We start from the raw sequence: 21,838 nt of genomic DNA on the forward strand, positions 1-21,838 counted from the left end.
CTCCATGGTGTTGGCAGGGGTTGGAGACTCTTCAAGGTGTTGGCAGGGGTTGCAGTCTCTTCTTGCTGTTGGTAGGGGTTGCAGTCTCTCCATGGTGTTGGCAGGAGTTGTATTCTCTTCATGCAGTTGGTAGGGGTTGCAGTCTCCATGGTGTTCGCAGGGGTTGCATTCTCTATGGTGTTGGCAGGGGTTGCAGTCTATGCATAGTGTTGGCCTGGGTTTACAGTCCCCTTGTACTGCTGGCATGGGTTGCCGCCTCTTCATGGTATTGGCAGGGGTTGGAGTGTCTTCATGTTGTTGGCAGGGGGTTCCAGTCCCCTCATACTGCTGGTAGGGGTTGCGGGCTCTTTATAGTGTTGGCGGGGGCTGCAGTCTCTTCATGTTGTCGGCAGGGGTTGCAGTCTCTTCATGGGGTAGACAGGGGTTGCAGTCTCTCCAAGGGGGTGGCAGGGGTTGCAGTCTCTTAATGGTGCTGGCAGGGGTTACAGTGTCTCCATAGTGTTGGCAGGTCTTGCAGTCTCTCCATTGTGTTGGCAGGGGTTACAGTCTCTTCATGCAGCTGGTAGGGGTTGCAGTCTCTTCATGCTGTTGGTTGCAGTCTCTCCATGGATTGGCAGGCATTGCAGTGTCTTCTTTGTGTTGGCAGGGGTTGCAGTCTCTTCATGGTGTTGCAGGGATTGCTGTCTCTTTTTACTGCTGGTACAGGTTGCAGTCCCTTTATACCATTAGCAAGGGGTTGCAGTCTCTTCATGCTGTTGGCAGGGGTTGCAGTGTCCCTGGTGTTAGCAGGTGTTGTAGTCTCTTCGTGGTGCTGGCAGGGGTTGCAGTCTCTTCATGGTGTTGGCAGGGGGTGCAGTCTCTCCTTTTGTTTGCAGAAGTTGCAGTCTCTTCATGCTATTGCCAGGGGTTGCAGTCTCTCCATGCTGTTGGCAAGGCTGTCAGTCTCCGTGGTGTTGGTAGGGGTTGCAGTCTCTTTATAGAGTTGTTAGGGGTTGCAGTCTCTTTAAACTGTTGTCAGGGTTTGCAGTTCGATTATGCTGTTTGCAGGGGTTGTAGTCTCTCCCTGGTATTGGCAGGGGTTGTAGTCTCTTCGTGCTGTTGGTAGGGGTTGCAGTCTCTATGGTGTTAGCAGGGGTTGCAGTCTCCATGGTGTTGTCAGGGGTTGCAGTCTCTCCATGGTGTTGGCAGGGCTTTACAGCCTCTCCACGGCGTTGGCACGTCTCTTCATAGTGATGGCACAGGTTGATGTTACTTCATGGCGTTGGCACAGGTTGCAGTCTCTTCATGGTGTTGGCAGGGGTTGCAGTCTCTTCATATTGTTGACATGGGCTGCAGTATCTTCATGCTGTTGGCAGGGGTTGCAGTCACTCCAGCTTATTGGCAGGGGTTGCAGTCTTTTCATGCTGTTGGCAGGTGTTGCAGTCGTTGCATGGTGTTGGCAGGGATCGCAGTCCCTTCATGGTGTTGGAAGGGGTTGCAGTCTTTTCATGCAGTTGGAAGGGGTTGCAGTCTCTCTATCATGGTTGCAGGGGTTGCATTCTCTTCATGCTGTTGGCAGGGTTTGCAGTCTCCATGGTGTTGGCAGGGCTTGCAGTCTCCATGGTTTTGGAAAGGGTTGCAGTCTCACCATGGTGTTGGTAGGGGTTTACAGTCCCCTCATAATGCTGGCAGGGGTTGCAGCCTCTTCATGCTTTTGTCAGGGGTTGCAGTCCCTCCATGGTATTGGCAGGTATTGCAGTGTCTTCTTGGTGTTGGCCTAGGTTACAGTCTCTTCATGCTGTTGGCAGGGGTTACAGTCTCTTCATGGTGTTGGCAGGAGTTGCAGTCTCTCCATGTTATTGGCAGGCATTGCAGTGTCTTCATGGTGTTGGCAGGGGTTACAGTCTCTTCATGGTGTTGGCAGGGGTTGCAGTCTCTCCATGTTATTGAAAGGCATTGCAGTGTCTTCATGCTGTTGGCAGGGGTTACAGTCTCTTCATGGTGTTGGCAGGGGTTGCAGTCTCTCCATGTTATTGAAAGGCATTGCAGTGTCTTCATGGTGTTGGCAGGGGTTTAAACTATCTTCATGATGTCTGCAGGCGTGCAGTCTCTCCATGGTGTTGGCATAGGTTGACGTCTCTTCATGCTGTTGGCAGGGGTTGCAATCTCTCCATGGTGTAGGCAGGGGTTTAAAGTATCTTCATGCTGTCTGCAGGGCTTGCCGCCCTCTCATACTGCTGGCAGGGCAGGCAGGGCTTGCAGTGCCCTGAGACTGCTGCCAGGCTGGTGGGCATCGGGGGCACGATGGCATGGGGCAGGGCGGTGCCCTCTCCTGGCAGCAGTCTGTGGCTTCTCCATTGAGCGGTCCCTCCCAGACCGTGCCCGTCTCCTACCCTCGGCTGGGGCCGCTGCTTGCCCCCGGCGGTCTCTGGCGGTGCCCTCGTGCTGTGCGTGCCCACACACGCCCTGTCTCTGTGCGTCTAATAACATATAATTCCTGTCTCTCTCACCTCCTCTCCTCTCTGTCCTCCGCAAGCATCCGGTGCCAGGAGCAGCAGGTGAGGCTGCGGGCTGTGCAGGTGGGAGCCATGGTCAGGTGGGGGGCCGGGATGGGGGCAGGTGGGAGGTGGGGTGGGTCTGGGGGGCCCTGGGATAGTGAGGCACCAGCCTCTGAAATAATATCTTCCACAGCTCCTGCACTGATCACTGCAGTGTGCACTGTCTGCAGCAACCCAGCAGGCTACCCAGGGCGTTCCCTTCTGGATACACACAGCCCTGACGGTGCAGTGCTGCACACACAGAGTACACCTAGCAGTGCAGTGCTGCACACACAGAGTACACCTGGCAGTGCACTGCTGCACACACAGAGTACACCTGGCCATGCACTGCTGCACACACAGAGTACACCTGGCCGTGCACTGCTGCACACACAGAGTACACCTGGCCGTGCACTGCTGCACACACAGAGTACACCTAGCAGTGCACTGCTTCACACACAGAGTACACCTGACGGTGCACTGCTGCACACACAGAGTACACCTAGCAGTGCAGTGCTGCACACAGAGAGTACACCTAGCAGTGCAGTGCTGCACACACAGAGTACATATAGCAGTGCACTGCTGCACACACAGAGTATACCTGACGGTGCACTGCTGCACACAGAGAGTACACCTGATGGTGCACTGCTGCACACAGAGAGTACACCTGGCAGTGCACTGCTGCACACAGAGTACACCTAGCAGTGCACTGCTTCACACACAGAGTACACCTAGCAGTGCACTGCTACACACACAGAGTACACCTAGCAGTGCACTGCTTCACACACAGAGTACACCTAGCAGTGCACTGCTGCACACAGAGAGTACACCTGGCAGTGCACTGCTACACACACAGAGTACACCTGACGGTGCAGTGCTGCACACAGAGAACACCTAGCCGTGCACTGCTGCACTCAGAGTACACCTGGCAGTGCACTGCTGCACACACAGAGTGCACCTGGCAGTGCACTGCTGCACACACAGTACACCTGGCAGTGCACTCCTGCACACACAGAGTACACCTGACAGTGCACTGCTGCACACACAGAGTACACCTAGCAGTGCACTGCTTCACACACAGAATACACCTGGCAGTGCACTGCTTCACACATAGAGTACACCTAGCAGTGCACTGCTTCACACACAGAGTACACCTGACAGTGCACTGCTGCACACACAGACTGCTTCTGGCAGTGAACTGCTGCACACACAGAGTACAACTGGCAGTGCGCTGCTGCACACAGAGAGTACTCTTGACAGTGCACTGCTGCACACACAGAGTACACCTGGCAGTGCACTGCTGCACACACAGAGTACACCTAGCAGTGCACTGCTGAACACACATACCGCCCCTGGTTGTGAACTTGTGTGCACACAGACCACCCTGGCATTGCACTGCTGCACACACAGACCACCCCTGGCTGTGGACTTGTGTGGACACAGACCGCCCTGGCAGTGAACTGCGGTACACACAGACTGCCCCTGACAGTACATTGCTGTACACACGGACCGCCCCTGACAGTGCACTGCTGTGCACACACACACCTTCCATGACAGTGCACTGCTGCACACACAGATTGCCACGGGCAGTGTACGCTGCACACATGGCCACCCCAGGCTGTACACACGACCGCCCCTGACTGTGCACTACTGTAAACACCGACTGCCTCTGTCAGTTCACTACAATACACACCACCAGCCCCTGACGGTGCATTGCTGTGCACAGAGACCACATTTGGCAGTGCACTCCTTCTCTATACACACACAAGCCCCGCAGTACACTCCTTCTGTATACACACACAGGCTTTGGTATCTTGCTCTGTATACACACACAGACCCCAGCTGTACACTCTCCTGCATACACACACAGGCTCTGGTATCCTGTCCTGTATACACACACAGACCCCAGCTGTACACTCTCCTGCATACACACACAGGCTCTGGTATCCTGTCCTTTATAGTCACACAGTCCCCAGCAGTACACTTCTCCTGTACACACACACAGGCTGTGGTATCCTGTCCTGTATACACACACAGGCCCCGCAGTATACTCCTCCTATATACACACACAGGCTCCGATATCCTGTACTGTATACACACGCAGGCCCCAGGAGTACACTCCCCTTGTATACACACACAGGCTTGGTATCCTGTCCTGTATACACACACAGACCCCAGCAGTACACTCCTCCTGTATACACACACAGACCCCAGCAATACTCTCCTCCTGTATACACAGACAGGCTCTTGTACCGCGTCCTGTATACACACACAGACCCCAGCAGTACACTCCTGTAGAAACACACAGGCACCAGCAGTACACTCGTCCTGTGTACACAGACATGCTCTGGTACCGCACCCTGTATACACACACAGCCCCCAGCAGTACACTTCTCCTGTACACACAGACAGGGTCTGGTACCGGGTCCTGTATACACACACAGACCCCAGCAGTACACTCTCCTGTATACACACACAGGCTCTGGTATCCTGTCCTGTATGCATACACAAGCCCCGCAGTACACTCCTCCTGTATACACACACAGGCTCTGGTACTGGGCCTTGTATACACACTCAGGCCCCAGCAGTACACTCCTCCTGTATACACAGAAAGTCTCTGGTATCCTGTCCTGTATACACACACAGACCCCGCATTACACTCCTCTTGTATACACACACAGGCTCTGGTATCCTGTCCTGTATGCATACACAAGCCCCGCAGTACACTCCTCCTGTATACACACACAGGCTCTGGTACTGGGCCTTGTATACACACACAGGCCCCAGCAGTACACTCCTCCTGTATACACAGAAAGGCTCTGGTATCCTGTCCTGTATACACACACAGAGCCCAGCAGTACACTCCTCCTGTATACACACACAGGCTCTGGTACTGGGCCTTGTATACACACACAGACCCCAGCAGTACACTCCTCCTGTATACACAGACATGCACTGGTACTGGGCCCTATACACACACACAGAGACCCAGCAGTACACTCCTTCTGTATACACAGACACGCTCTGGTTCCGTCCTGTATAAACACACAGAACCCACCAATACACTATTCCTGTATACACACAGAGGCTCTGGTATCCTGTCCTGTATACACACACAGGCCCCAGCAGTACACTCCCCTTGTATATACACACAGGCTTGGTATCCTGTCCTGTATACATACACAGACCCCAGCAGTACACTTCTCCTGTATACACACACAGACCCCAGCAATACTCTCCTTCTGTATACACAGACAGGCTCTTGTACCGCGTCCTGTAAACACACACAGACCCCAGCAGTACACTCCTGTATAAACACACAGGCACCAGCAGTACACTCGTCCTGTATACACAGACATGCTCTGGTACCGCGCCCTGTATACACACACAGCCCCCAGCAGTACACTTCTCCTGTACACACAGACAGGGTCTGGTACCGGGTCCTGTATACACACACAGACCCCCACACTACACTCTCCTGTATACACACACAGGCTCTGGTATCCTGTCCTGTATGCATACAAAACCCCGTAGTACACTCCTCCTGTATACACACACAGGCTCTGGTACTGGGCCTTGTATACACACTCAGACCCCAGCAGTACACTCCTCCTGTATACACAGAAAGTCTCTGGTATCCTTTCCTGTATACACACACAGACCCGCAATACACTCCTCTTGTATACACACACAGGCTCTGGTATCCTTACCTATATACACACACAGGCCCCAGCAGTACACTCCTCCTGTATACACAGAAAGGCTCTGGTATCCTGTCCTGTATACACACACAGAGCCCAGCAGTACACTCCTCCTGTATACACACACAGGCTCTGGTACTGAGCCTTGAATACACACACAGACCCCAGCAGTACACTCCTCTTGTATACACAAAAAGGCTCTGGTATCCTGTCCTGTATACACACACAGACCCCGCATTACACTCCTCTTGTATACACACACAGGCTCTAGTATCCTGACCTTTATACACACACAGGCCCCAGCAGTACACTCCTCCTGTGTACACAGAAAGGCTCTGGTATCCTGTCCTGTATACACACACAGAGCCCAGCAGTACACTCCTCCTGTATACACACACAGGCTCTGGTACTGGGCCTTGTATACACACACAGACCCCAGCAGTACACTGCTGCTGTATACACAGACATGCTTTGGTACTGGGCCCTATACACACACAGAGACCCCAGCAGTACACTCCTTCTGTATACACAGACATGCTCTGGTTCCGTCCTGTATACACACACAGACCCCAGCAGTACACTCTCCTGTATACACACACAGGCTCTGGTATCCTGTCCTGTATGCATACACAAGCCCCGCAGTACACTTCTCCTGTATACACACACAGGCTCTGGTACTGGGCCTTGTATACACACACAGAACCCACCAATACACTCCTCCTGTATACACACAGGCTCTGGTATCCTGTCCTGTATACATACACAGACCCCGCTGTACACTCCTTCTGTATACACACAGAGGCTCCGGTACCCTGTCCTGTATACACACACAGGCCCCAGCAGTACACTCCCCTTGTATATACACACAGGCTTGGTATCCTGTCCTGTATACACACACAGACCCCAGCAGTACACTCCTCCTGTATACACAGACAGTCTCTGGTACCGCGTCCTGTATATACACACAGACCCCAGCAATACACTCCTTCTGTATACACACACAGGCTCCGGTATCCTGACCTATATACATACACAGGCCCCAGCAGTACACTCCTCCTCTATACACAGACAGCCTCTGGTACCGCGTCCTGTATGCACACACAGGCCCCAGCAGTACACTCCTCCTGTATACACACACAGACCCCAGCAGTCCACTCCTCCTGCATACACAGATAGGCTCTGGTCTCCTGTACTGTATACACACACAGACCCCAGCGGTCCACTCCTTCTGTATACACAGATAGGCTCTTGTCTCCGGTACGGTATACGCACACAGACCCCAGCAGTCCACTCTTCCTGTATACACAAATAGGCTCTGGTCTCCTGTACTGTATACACACACAGACCCCCAGCAGTACACTTCTCCTGTATACACAAACAGGCTCTGGTACCGCGTCCTGTATACATACACAGACCCCAGAAACACCACATTCCTCCTGTATACACACATAGGCCCTGGTATCCTGTCCTGTGGACACACACAGATCCCAGCAGTAAATATCTCCTGTATACAGAGACAGCCTCTGGCACTGGGCCCTGTATACACACACAGACCCCAGCAGTACACTCCTCCTGTATACAGACACAGGCCCCAGCAGTACACTCCTCCTGTATACACAGATAGGCTCTGGTATCCTGTCCTTCATACACACTCAGACCCCCAGCAGTACACTCCTCCCTTATACACACACAGGCTCTGGTATCCTGTACAGTACACACACAGACCCCAGCAGTACATTTCTTCTGTATACAGAGACAGACTCTGGTACCGGGTCCTGTATACACACACACAGACCCCAGCAGTACACCCCTCCTGTATACACCCACACACAGGCTCTGGTATCCTGTCCTGTATACACACACACAGACCCCAGCTGTACACTCGTCTTGTATACACACAGACCCCAGCAGTACACTCCTCCGGTATACACACACACACCGGCTCTGATATCCTGTCCTGTATACACACACAGACCCCAACAGTACACTCCTCCTGTACACACACACAGGCTGTGGGATCCTGTCCTGTATACACACACAGACCTCAGCAGTACACTCCTCCTGTATACACACACAGGCTCTGGTAACCTGTTCTTCATACACACTCATACCCCCAACAGTACACTCCTCCTGCATACACCCACAGGCTGTGGGATCCTGTCCTGTATACTCACACAGACCCAGGCAGTACACTCCTCCTGTACACACACACAGGCTGTGGTATCCAGTCCTGTATACACACACACAGACCCCAGCAGTACACTCCTTCTGTATACACACAAAGACCCCAGCAGTACACTCCTCCTGTATACACACACAGGCCCCAGCAGTACACTCCTCCTATATACACACACAGACCCCAGCAGTACACTCCTCCTGTATACACACACAGACCCCAGCAGTACACTCCTCCTATATACACACACAGACCCCAGCAGTACACTCCTCCTGTGTACACAGACATGCTCTGGTGTCCTGTCCTGTATACACACACACAGCGCAGCAGTACACTCCTTCTGTATACACACAAAGACCCCAGCAGTACACTCCTCCTGTATACACACACAGGCCCCAGCAGTACACTCCTCCTATATACACACACAGACCCCAGCAGTACACTCCTCCTGTATACACACACAGGCCCCAGCAGTACACTCCTCCTGTATACACACACAGACCCCAGCAGTACACTCCTCCTGTATACACACACAGGCCCCAGCAGTACACTCCTCCTGTGTACACAGACATGCTCTGGTGTCCTGTCCTGTATACACACACAGAGCGCAGCAGTACACTCTTCCTGTATACACACACAGACCCCAGCAGTACACTCCTCCTGTATACATACACACCCCCCACTCCTCCTGTATACACACACAGGCTCTGGTATCCTGTCCAGTATACACACACACACAGACCCCAGCAGTACAGTCTTCCTGTATACACACACAGACCCAGTACACTTCTCCTACATACACACACACAGGCCCCTGCACCATATCCAATATATACACACAGGCTCCAGTAGGGCTCTCCTATATTCACACACAGACACCATCAGTACACTCCTCCTGTATACATACGCAGGCCCCAACAGTACACTCCTCCTGCATACACACACAGACCCCAGCAGTACACTCCACCTGTATACACTCCTCCAGCATACACACAGTCTCTGGTACTGTAGTACACTCCTCCTGCATACACACAGTCCCTGGTACTGCGTCTTGTATATACACACAGGCTCCAGAACACAGACCCTGGTAGGGATGGCCTGTAGGCACACAAAGAGCTGTGGCAGGCTTCTCCTGTAGACACACTGTCCTCAGCGGCTCGCTCATCTCACTCAAGTTCCAGTTTCCTCATCTTTTTTCTTTCCTCTCCATAGGGTACCTCAGGCAGTGACGGACCTGCTGGACCTCCCGGTGAGAGGGTGAGTAGAACCTTACCCTGCTCCTGTGCATATACCTGAGTAATATTTCTGTACCCACCTGTGAGGCTGTGCCCACCTCTTAGGGCAGCATAATGCATGTCCATGCGGCAATCTGGACTGTGCCCTTAATCGACAACTTCCATGGAGGGGTGACTCCAGTACTGTGGGGCACCGTGCTTGGGGTCCCTGCAGGCCTTCACAGCCTGCTTCTGGGCATCGTACTGTAGGTCGTCCCTGGGGTCTGATCTTTCGGGTTTGAGTGCTTTAATTGGACTCACCCCAAGGCCTTCGTTTCATGGTGCCCAGGATTGCCCTGAAAGGCATCTAGAGAGCATGGTGTCAGTGCATGGACCTCTTAAGGTGCCCTGGCTCATGCTGTGTGCAGGGTAGCACCTAACTCTTCCTAACCTATGTCTTCTTTGTGTTCTAGGGTCTGCCAGGGCCGCAGGGTCCCAATGGGTTTCCAGGACCGAAAGGGCCCCCGGTGAGTACATGTTCTGATGTTCTTTGGAGATCCAGGGTGAAAAAGGGGAAATAGTGAGACACAGGGTGATCGGTACAGGGATAATCGAGGAGATATGGTGAGAGCACCAAAGGACATTGGGGATTTATGAGATTATGGAGTAATCAATAAGGTATTGATAGGGCCAGTGAGACTTTGGGATAATCGATAAAACATTGAGGAGGGCAGTGAGACATAGGGATAACCAGTAAGACATTGAGGGGGGGCAATGAGATGTAGGGGGTAAAAGATAAAACACTTAGGAATTCAGTGAGGCATTGGGTTAATCAATAAGGCATTGAGGGGGCCAGTGAACCTTTCTGGTAATAGAACGTTGAGGAGCCTAATCAGACTTTAAGGTACTTGATACGTCTTTGAGGAGGCCGAGGAGATGATGTGGTAATCAATAGGATGATGAACAAGCCAGTGAGAGCTCAGGTTAATCAATAAGACATTGAGGAGGTTGATAAGATGTTGGGGTACTCCGTAGGACACTGAGGAGGCCAATGAGAGTGTGGGTTAATCGATGGGACATTGAGATACCCGTGGGGCTGTCGGGAGGTTGATTGATAGGACATGGTGAAGGCCAATGGTACTTTGGGATAAATGATAAGACACTTGGAATTTCAATGAAACATTGGGTTAATCGAGAGGACACTGAAAAATCCACTGATACTTTGGGATAAACAATAAGATACTTAGGTATTATTGAGACTTTGAGTTAAATGATAAGACACTTCGACGTTCATTGATACATTGGGTTAATCCACAGGACATTGATGAGACCAATGAGACTTTGGGGTAAATGATAAGACACTTGGGAATTCAATGAGACCTTGCAGTGATGAGATATTGGTATAATCAGTAAGACATTGAGGAGTTCAGTAAGACTTTGGGGTAATCAATAAGACATTGGTAAGGCCAATTGGATTTTGGGGTATTGGATAGGAAATTCAGGAGGCCAATTAGACACTGGGTTAATCGATGGGATATTAAGAAGTGACATTTGGTTTATCAAGTTAGTTAATGTGAGTTAATCAATAAGACACTGAGGAGGCAACAGAGACGTTGGGTTAATCGATAGGACAGTGAGAAGGCCAGAGATAATTTAAGGTAACCAATCGGACATTTAAGAGTTTTAGAGACACTAGGTTAATCAGTAGGACATTGAGGAGGCCACTGAGTTATTGGGTTCATCAATAGACATTGAGGAGGCTACTGAGACATTGAGTTAATCGATAGGACAATGAGGAGGGCACTGAGACATTAGGGTAATCAATAAGAGACATTGAGGAGGCCACGGAGACATTTGGTTAATCAGTAGGACATTGAGATGAGACTTTTGAGTAATCTATAGCTCCCTGAGGCCAGTGAGACATTGGTGTAGTAAAAGAACCCACATTTGAATCCTTGATTGGGTAATTGATAGGACACAGATGAAGTTTAATATGACAATGTAGATAATCAATACGATACCAAGTACAATCAATGGGACATTGGGGTAATCCATGAGACATCAGCAACAAAGTTTGGTATGTATACATCGATGTAGGTGTCTGCATCCATGTGTATATATGCACCTCCATTCAGAGGACAATACAGGTTTTGTTTACACCTCTCAGAAATGCATTTGTTGCACACTCCTATTGAACACACAGTATAAAAATACTCTAATCAGAGTCACACAAGCCCCACGCCTCCATTCCATACATGTGAACATAACCATCTTCTTTCCCCCCTAGGGTCCCCCAGGAAAGGACGGGATTCCAGGGCACCCTGGCCAGAGAGGAGAAGTCGTAAGTATCTGTGTTAGGTTTGAGAAGTCCTAGAGTTTCATAGAGTCATGTAAGATCCCGCCTCTTCTTTTGCGTGAAACATATATCTAGCTGACGCCACATCTGGTTTCCGAGACCCCCTTTTACATGGGCCTGGGCTGAAGATGAACATTTGTTGCATTCAGACTCCCCTACGTTTGGAGCACAATTCTGACTTTCATGTTAGTACTTGAGGCATAGGTTCCCTGGTTATTCACATATAGAAAATGTATTCACATGGGGCTCAGAACATTTAGAACCTGATTTAAAGGTTGGCGGAGGGTCACTCCGTCACAACCGTGACGGATATCCCATCCTCCAAAATCTAAATCCCATATAACCTGTGGACATCGTAATACCGCGGATGAGATATCCATCAGCCTTGTGACGGAGTAGCCCCTCCGCCAAACTCTAAATCAGGCCCATAGTTCTTCTCCACCCCAGGAGAACATTTCCTAAAATGTGTGCCAAGCCCACTCCGAGGAGCACAGCCCCGTGTGTTGTGCTTCCCTGGACCTTTGGGCTTCCGGGAGCATGGTCACAGCTGCCACGGAGTGGGTAGGCCCTGGTACTGTGTGGCACCTCCTCTTCCCAGCTAGCTTCTAGGTGCTATGCTGTACCATGGCCTTGACAGATCTGCAACAGGGCATGAACGGATGTTCAGCGATGTCTGCATGTCATTGAAGATGGCAATGTGTCCTTCCCACTCGCAGTCTAGGACATAACAGGAGCAGTTTACGTGTGTTTACATGGCGGAAAACTACCTGCAAGTGATACAAGATGACTTACAACAAATGTAAAGTTGGGGTGTTCACCTACCTTTCAGAGTGTCGCACTGGAATGCAGACATGCCCTCTCCTAACTTTAGACTTGCAAAAGTGGTAAGTCTTCCCCTATATGGGGAATTACCACATTCATAGTGAAAGCCTTGAGCTTTGAATTTCACTGCTCCTGATTCTATGAAAGGTAGATATGCAGAAACACCTGACAATCTGTGCCTCAATCTCTTACTAAAGTTCTCCATCCCTCCCTCTCGACTGTGCCATAAGGGCCTGTGACTGGGGACCCTGCCAAGGTATGTTCATATTCATTCACTAGCCACCCTCTCCAGCTCGGCTCCTGAGGTGGAATGTAATGATAGGGATCTGATGTCCATATCTAGGCAGGTTTCCATACTTCCTGCCGGTAGGCTCCACTGTACTCTCCAGATGCCCCTCCCTCCCATTCATAGAGGGTCTGTAGGGATTACTTACTGTCCAGCAGCCTGGAGATGCTCTTTACCTGACTTGCTCTCAGTCTGGTAATACTTGTGTTTGTCTGACTTGCAGTACTTGGCCTCACTGCTCATTTATTCTAATGTTGACACTTTGCAGGGCTTCCAAGGCAAGACCGGAACCACCGGCCCACCTGGTGTTGTTGGACCCCAGGTAAGTCACATGTGGGTATGTGAGACCGAAATGATTCCATGTGTGTGCATTACCAGCTTCACTAGTTCCTTGGGTTTCACCCCTGTCACTGGTAGAGTTCTTGAACTCCCATCACATAGTAGGCGTTACACCATCAAATGTGTGCACCCTGCCAGCTGTGCCATGCTTGAACAAAGCAGTGCCATGTGAGTGGCTGCTTCAATACGCCAAGAGTCATGGAACTGGAGATTTACATACACAAGCAGCCACATGACTGCATGCTTTCATTCACCAATATCCATGTGACTGCATGCTTACATACATCTGTAGCCATGTGAGTGCATGCTTACATACACCAGGATCCATGTGACTGCATGCCTACATACACTAGTATCCATGTGACTGCATGCTTACATACACCAGCAGCGATGTGCCTGCATGCTTACATACATCAGTATCCATGTGACTGCATGCTTACATATACCACTATCCATGTGACTGCATGCTTACATACACTAGTATCCATGTGACTGCATGCTTAAATGCATCTGTAGCCATGTCACTGCATGCTTACATACACTAGTATCCATGTGACTGCATGCTTACATACACCAGTAGCCATGTGACTGAATGCTTACATACACCAGTATCCACATGGCTGCATACTCACATACACCAGTAGCCATGTAAGTGGTGTTTACATACATCAAGAGACTCGGGATTGGATGTTTCCATACACCAGTTGCCATATGTTTACATGTTTACATACATCAGAAGCCACATACTCGGTTGTTTAGTTACACTAGTAGCCATGTAATTGGATGTCAACTTTCACCAATATTGTGGTGAATTGATGTTTCCTTGTTCCAGTACCGCTTGTGTGGATGTTTCACATGCAAAGGTACGCATGGGACTGTAGACCTGTGTGGCTGGGAACTTACCACAAAATAATCTATTCTATTTGCTGGTTTCGTACACAAACAGTCTTGTAAATTTGATGTGTGCACACACCATCACGCATTGAGTTGAGTTTGATGTTTGCATACACCAGCAGGCATTGAGTTTGATGTTTGCCTACACTAGCAGGCATTGAGTTTGATGTTTGCATACACCAGCAGGCATTGAGTTTGATGTTTGCCTACACCAACAGGCATTGAGTTGAGTTTGATTTTTGCATGCACCAGCAGGCATTGAGTTTGATGTTTGCATACACCAGCAGGCATTGAGTTTGATGTTTGCATACACCAGCAGGCATTGAGTTTGATGTTTGCGTACACCAGCAGGCATTGAGTTGAGTTTGATTTTTGCATACACCAGCAGGCATTGAGTTTGATGTTTGCGTACACCAGCAGGCATTGAGTTGAGTTTGATTTTTGCATACACCAGCAGGCATTGAGTTTGGTGTTTGCACACACAATCAGGCATTGAGTTGAGTTTAATTTTTGTACACACCAATAGTTATTGAGTTGAGTTTGGTGTTTGCATGCATCATCCGGCATTGAGTTGAGTTCGATATTCACATAGACCAGCAGGCAGGGAGTGTGATGTTTGCATAGACCAGCAGGCAATGAGTTTGATGTTGCATACACCAGCAGGCATTGAGTTTGATGGTTCCATACACCAGTAGACTGGTGATTGGATGTTGACTTGCACCAACAAGCATCTTAGTGGGAGTTTAGCTGCATTCGTAGTCATGCACAAGATGTTACTGTGTGCACGGATTATTACCTAGACCAGGAGCCATATGACTGGATGTGTAAATAGTTGCTTATATGCTTCAGAAGTCCTTTTTCCGGGGACTGTATGTTAACCGAAACCCACATTCATGTGCCTGAGTGATTATTTGCATCAATAGCCATGTGTATGGATGTTTACAAACACCAGTACACATGTGGTCTGATGCTTACCTACAACAGGAGGAATGTGATTGCATGTTTACATGTGCCTGGCCCTCAGTGAGTTTACCTGTCTCAGTATTCATGCGCATGTGTGTTCAATTGCACAATAAACCACAGCCGTAGATGTTTACATACATCAGTGCCCATGTGACCAGATGATTAGCCCCGGCGTCGTGTGATTGGCTGTTTGCGTACAGTAGCTTAGTGACTGTACTTGCCATGTGATTGGTTTCTTTCTTATACCTGGACCCACATGACTGTGTGTTTGCATAAATATGTAGCCACGTGATTGGAAGTTTTTTACCTGAACAAGCTCCTGCAATGACACTCATTTGTGGCCAGAGAGGCAAAGACCACATACCACGGCCCTCCGGTCATGTAATTGGCTACTTACTATGTAGTAAGTCCTCACCTTAATTGTTCACAAGTCTGTTCATGCTTGTGCTCCTGGGTACCAGACTCTTCATACCCCACCCTACCGTTCTTCTTGGTGCCTAACAAGCATTGGCAATGCATCTGGCTTATAGCAGAAAGAGTTTCTTCAGCTGAGTTTAGGCACTCAGTAAGTCAGTCTGCATGCACTCACCCCTTCAAGCATTTACTCATCCACAATAAAACACACAAAAGTGAATAAGCGATTGTAAGATAAATGAAAAGGACACAAGTTTAGTAAAGAAAACATGCTGCGACCAAAATGTGATGTGCATAAGCTTGCAATAAAAATAAAATTAAACATAGCGGTGGATGGCTGCCTTGCAGTGGTTGTCACATAAAATGTATCGTCATTTTAAAGCTCCGACATGGGTGCCACGTTTAGAAGCAATTACCAGGTATTCAGTTGTAAAATTACAAACATGTACAAAATTACAGCTGGCAAAACAATATAAAACCCTTCTCCCGAAGGCCCCAGCAGTGAATCTCTAAGTAGAAACCTTCTACCCTGAGGGTGCAACCAACACTAAACTCCTCTCCTCTACGGTAATCTGTGAGATTCCATGTAGCAAAATGTCTGTTCACAGCCTTTAATACAGCATAACATCAGTCCACCTGACCGGGCTTAGCAAATGCTTTTCACTATAAACAACCTAAGCCTATTGCCTTTATTTTAACCTTTCATCATAAACAGATGAGATTTATGGCATCTCAGATAACTTTTTCCAAAGAACCAACCAGGCTTAAAACCTTTATCGATGGCGTGTTACCGTAACCAACCCAGACCTATGGTACCACATGTTAAGGTCTTGCACAAAGCAACTGTCAGGCGTGCCTTCTAAACATAATGTATACAGTCAAGCGTACAGTTGGAAAAACAATGTACAGTCCCTCACAGAGGGCCTAATCAGGGTTAGCACCATTCAAACCATCTTCCACCAGGGCTTGTCCAAGGGAAGAAGAAGCACCAAACCCATGACCTATTACAGGAATCTGTGAGATTCTGTTTAACAAACTACTTCTCTGTAGACTTTTACATAGTGCAATAACAATCCAGCCCTAAATACTTATTGCCTTTAAGGCACGCTTCTCCCAATAAATATGTGAGGTTTTCTACTTTGTCATCATTTTTCATAATAGACAGACCAGGCCTACGGCCTTGAACTTTGGCTTGTCACCATAACAAAGTCAATTCTGCTGTAATGCGCAAATGCTTCCCACAAGGCAAGAAGTGCAATCCAGGCACTCTTATTCAGCTGAAGCACATAGCTTTTGCCCAAGGCAATCAACTCACAGGCAGAGCCAAAGCCCCTTTCTCAATGGTACTTCTTAAAGCTCTTTTTGTGTTGATCGAATAAGGTCGAACAACAGCTGGTCTGTCAAGCAAGACCTAAAAATGGTCAGACATTTGGTATTGTGCAGGGTTCTTCCCTCTGGAAGTCCCTTCTTCAGCCTCCCATAATGCAAAGCCTTCCTAAAGGAACCTTTACCAGCCGCATATGCCCACATATTCCCCTGCAACCCAGAATTAATACCAAGAGACCTGTATGGCCATAAGGTCAGGCATGCTGTGGTGCTTGCCAGTCTAGCACTCTCCCCTTCACCCTGAGGCTTTTCATCAGTAGAGACCATTTAAGACTATCTCTTGACACTTCCCTGGCACCAGAAGGGTCCTTCCTTTTTACACCCTTCCAAGCTCTCTGAGATGGCACTTTGCAGCTTTAGCACACTTTACATAAACCTTTAGATAACATAATGAGATGATATTCCTGGATTTATATTTGGACGAGTGGCCATCTGCATGGATGTTTGTTTGCACACAGTTCCCATGCGATTTTATTGTTATCTGTACCAGAGGTCACATGATTGGATTTTGACACGTGTCAGTAGCCAGATGATGGTTTACGTACTACAGTAGCCATGCATGGCTACTAACAACTATAAACAATCACATAGGTACTGGCGTATGAAAACAGTCACATGGCTACTGGCCTCTTTAAACAATCACACGCCTACTGGCCTCTGTAAACAATCACACGGCTACTGGTGTATATAAACAATCACATGGCTACTGGCCTCTGTAAACAATCACACGGCTACTGGTGTATATAAACAATCACATGGCTACTGATGTATATGAACATTATGAATGTCTACAGACACCAGTAGCCATGTAATCTGTTTCTGGCACTTTTTAGTAGCCATGTTACTGTTTGTTTCATGTGCCAGTAGCCATTGTGTTTAGATTTGTAGATAGCCCAGGTCTCAAGTGTTTGCACTGGCATACATCTGCATGGATACTGCTGATTAGATAGTTGCTAGCACCAACGTCCCTGTGGACACAGGTGTATTTGCACCTCTTGCCACTTGTATGGATGTTTACATACTTCAGTGGACATGTGATTATTTGTCGACATATGCTGACAGCCATGTGCTTTGAGTTTTAGCTATACTAGTTTTTAGGTGAGTGGAGGTTCCCTTTCACCGACATGCATGTGCATGGGTGTATGTTTGCTTGGCCTATGTTCATGTTAATGAATTTATAATCCCATGAGTAAACATCCATGTATATGAATATTTACATAGCCCACAAGCTATGAGATTAGATGTTTACATATGCCACTGACCATGTGATGGGACATTTATGTACACCGAATGCTATGTGTCACATGATTAAATTTTTACGTAAGCCAGTATTAGTTGTAATAGGAAGTTTACATACACTGTGAACATTTGATTGGGTGTTTGCATATGTTCCATTGGCTGATTTAATATATGGTGTAGCTTTCACACACGTGTTTTGGTGAGTCCAATAAACATGCCCTCTTGCTCATTAGTAATATTATTTTAAATATGTATTGCCAGGCCTGAGCATGATGAGCTCAGATCTGATAGCCGAAGAGGATGGTGGGGACAAGCAGAACCTCAGCAGTGGCCCATTCTGCTCCACAGGAGTGACGATGAGTATGTCTCAGTTGCAACAGAAGTAGAGAGGACAGTCAGCAAAACAGCTAGAGCACGCCCACAAGCTAGGTGGTGCCCAGAAGAACTGACAAAACAGTGCTCTAAGCCGGAGGGAGGAGCAAAGACACCACGGACAAACACATCTTCAAATCTGTCTTGAGACGCTACCAACTAGATATATGAAACAGCGAGCGCAATGCACTTGTGGGCCACATCAAGGCCACCACCAAGAGCAGCATGGAAATCTTCATTACTGCCAAAGATTTCACCATGCCTGCAGCCACTTGCAGCAGCATCATCCCCTCACAAGACCTCTGCAAAAATCTCAGAATCTTTCTGCAACAAGGTCACATCCATAAATGGCAACTTTGGCCCCCCACCCCAAACCAGATGCATTGACTTTGCGGCAAACCTTCCTGTCTTGGCTGATGAAATGACCGTGGCCACATCACCCACCATCGCCACAGATGAGGCCGCTGCCACCATGAAGTCCATCCACTCTGGGGCCCCATAAGACCTCTGTTCCCACCATGCCTAAACCAGTGGAATCACTCCCAACAGTGAAACATTCACACCCATGCTCAATGCTTCCATCAACGCAGCCACCTTCCCGGAAGCCTGGAAACACGCCTTTGTCACTCCCCTGCTAAAGAAATTCTTGGCAGACCCAGCCGAGCTCACCCTCTGCAGGCCAATCTCCCTCTTATTGTCCCCGGGTAAGGTCTTAGAGCAGCTCATCAACATATGTCTCACCGACCACCTCATCAACCATCACCTCTTCAGTGGCACACAGTCCGGATTCAGGCTCAACCACCGTACAAAAACAGCACTCATTGCTGAAATGGATGACATGCGTATGATCCTAGATGGAGGGAAGACTGTAGCCCTCATCCTACTGGACCTTTTGGCAGCTTTTAACACAGTATGATACCTCATCAAATACCTACACAAGATTGGTATCCGAAGACCCTCACTCTGCTGGATCTGCTCCTTTTTGATGGAAAGAACACAAACAGCCTGGCACGGTGCTACGTGGAAGCCTGAAAACTCGTCTGTGGAGTGCCTCAAGGTTCATCCCTTAGTCCTACTCTCTTCAATGCATACATGACTCCTTTGGCCAACGCCATCTGCACACACAATATCAACATCCTCTCCTATGCTGATGACACACAAGTTATACCGCTCCTCTTGGGTAGAACGCCCACCACAAAGAACACATTTACCACCTGCATGACTGAAGTCTCTACCTGGATGAATTTCAGCTAACTCAACACTGACAAGAAAGAAGTAGTGATATTTGCAAACAAAAAAAAAAAACTCACCATGAGACTCCACCTGGAGGCTGACCAACGCCCACCCCCAGATCCCATGCCAGAACCTTGGAATTATCATTGACAACAAACTGGGCATATCTGACCAGGAGGGATGACAATGATGTCATAGTTACTGCAGGAGTAGAAGGGGCAGTCAGTGCTCCCCACTACAGGAAACAGAGGAGAAATGTCTGCTCTGCATGCGATTACTAACCGGAGACCGCTTTACCCCTGAGCTGCCTTTGCCTCAGTTGAAGGTCTGCAAATAAAAAAATTCTTGTCACAGGGTATTTTTCGTTATTGTGGCCAAATGGAGAAAATCAAAACATTTTCGATAAATGTTGTACATTTGTCAGACACGCACTTACTCTGCGCAATATTTCCAATGTAACTCCAGCGTGTTACAGTTTACTTAAGGGGTAAAGTATCTCTCCACACGGACTAGGTTTGCACTTTCCAGAAGATATTTTGTAGCAATGTAGCAGATGTCTATTTTTAGTAAATTTTTCAATGTATTAAAAATCTTCAGTTTTATAAATAGTATTTTCAGTATTAAGATTTTAACAAGAAGTAATCTCACTCACCTTCCACTCAGTGGCTGTTATATGTAGTGATAAACAAAGAAATAATAAAAGGACAAAAAAATCTTTAGCTGCAAACTCTGTGCCTGCACATGAGGGTTGAGAACAATCTGAAGAAAAGAGAACGTGTTAATAACATGTTGTTGATGGGCTTTGCTGATCATTTTGTTTTCCTCACACCACTGCCTTTGTCCTCATTCCAACCAGGGTGCAGCAGGCGAGAGCGGTCCAATGGGAGAGAGAGGACACCCTGGTCCTCCCGGACCTCCTGGCGAACAGGGTCTTCCTGGACCATCAGGAAAGGAGGGAACCAAGGTGAGTGTGACAAGGGTTTGTTTTGAAATCATGGCAAAACAGTGGTGAATCAGGTACTGGATGTTTTTTGCTTGCTTACTTCACACCTCAATTGTCTTTTGTCCATAGGGTGACCCAGGTCCTATTGGTGCTCCTGGAAAGGATGGCCCTGCTGGGCTCCGAGGTTTCCCTGGTGAGCGCGGTCTTCCAGGCACTCCGGTAAGTAGCTTTTATCAAACAGTATCAGCTTGTGTTGCACTCTCCACTGGGGGTCGGACTTAGGATATGAGATATAGCTTGAATTGTGGTGCTGTGGACGCTGAACACCTGCGGTTTTGGATGCAGGGGTTCCAAAGGGCCAGCAATGGAGAAGTAATTTGTTGAGTCCATGTGCTCTCAGTATTGCTTCCACACTTATCTTGATGCTGGCCCCAGGAAAGCACAACGCTGCCTGAAAGCTGCAGCATCTGCGCATCTAACAAGTTCCTTCTTTTGCAAACATTGCACCAATGTCTCCACTGTTACCACTGACCCTGATCTGTTTTTCTTTTCTTTTTTAGGGCGGTGGAGGACTGAAAGGTAATGAAGGCCCAGCTGGTCCACCAGGTCCCGCGGTAAGTGTTTGCTATCAGCGGGAGATCCCCTCTCCTCTGGGTCATGCGCACAGAATATGGAAAGGAGAAAGATTATTGAAAAGGAAAGGGGGGCAATAAGCAATAGACAAAACATGAATACGAGGTCCTGCCAAAGTGATGCTCATGGGTATCTTGAGTTTGCATGTCTTGATGAGGAAGCTAATTCTTCTACGGTACTGAAAATGCTTCTTTTCTTCCCTTCAGGGATCCCCAGGAGAGAGAGGAGGGCCAGGCCAGGGTGGTGCAATTGGTCCCCCAGGTCGGCCAGGTCCTCAAGGGCCACCCGGTCCTGCTGGAGAGAAAGGTGTTCCGGTGAGTACAAGAAGGGGCCATATTGAGTGCTCCATTG

At 48.6% G+C, this 21,838-nt stretch overlaps 1 protein-coding gene across 7 annotated transcripts in view; it reads left to right on the plus strand.

The window, feature by feature from the left end:
- The window catches only part of COL11A2 (collagen type XI alpha 2 chain), a 285,676-nt gene that overhangs the window by 192,054 nt on the left and 71,784 nt on the right, over positions 1–21,838 (plus strand). For all 7 annotated transcript variants that reach the window (XM_069241904.1, XM_069241899.1, XM_069241897.1 and 4 more), the window contains 8 exons: positions 9,606–9,650; positions 10,081–10,134; positions 11,895–11,948; positions 13,340–13,393; positions 20,768–20,875; positions 20,984–21,073; positions 21,415–21,468; positions 21,694–21,801. In XM_069241904.1, coding sequence (XP_069098005.1) covers positions 9,606–9,650; positions 10,081–10,134; positions 11,895–11,948; positions 13,340–13,393; positions 20,768–20,875; positions 20,984–21,073; positions 21,415–21,468; positions 21,694–21,801 — 567 coding nt within the window. The remainder of the gene's footprint in view (positions 1–9,605; positions 9,651–10,080; positions 10,135–11,894; positions 11,949–13,339; positions 13,394–20,767; positions 20,876–20,983; positions 21,074–21,414; positions 21,469–21,693; positions 21,802–21,838) is intronic.

The sequence above is a fragment of the Pleurodeles waltl genome, chromosome 6 (genome assembly GCF_031143425.1).
Source record: "Pleurodeles waltl isolate 20211129_DDA chromosome 6, aPleWal1.hap1.20221129, whole genome shotgun sequence".
Classification (NCBI taxonomy): domain Eukaryota; kingdom Metazoa; phylum Chordata; class Amphibia; order Caudata; family Salamandridae; genus Pleurodeles; species Pleurodeles waltl.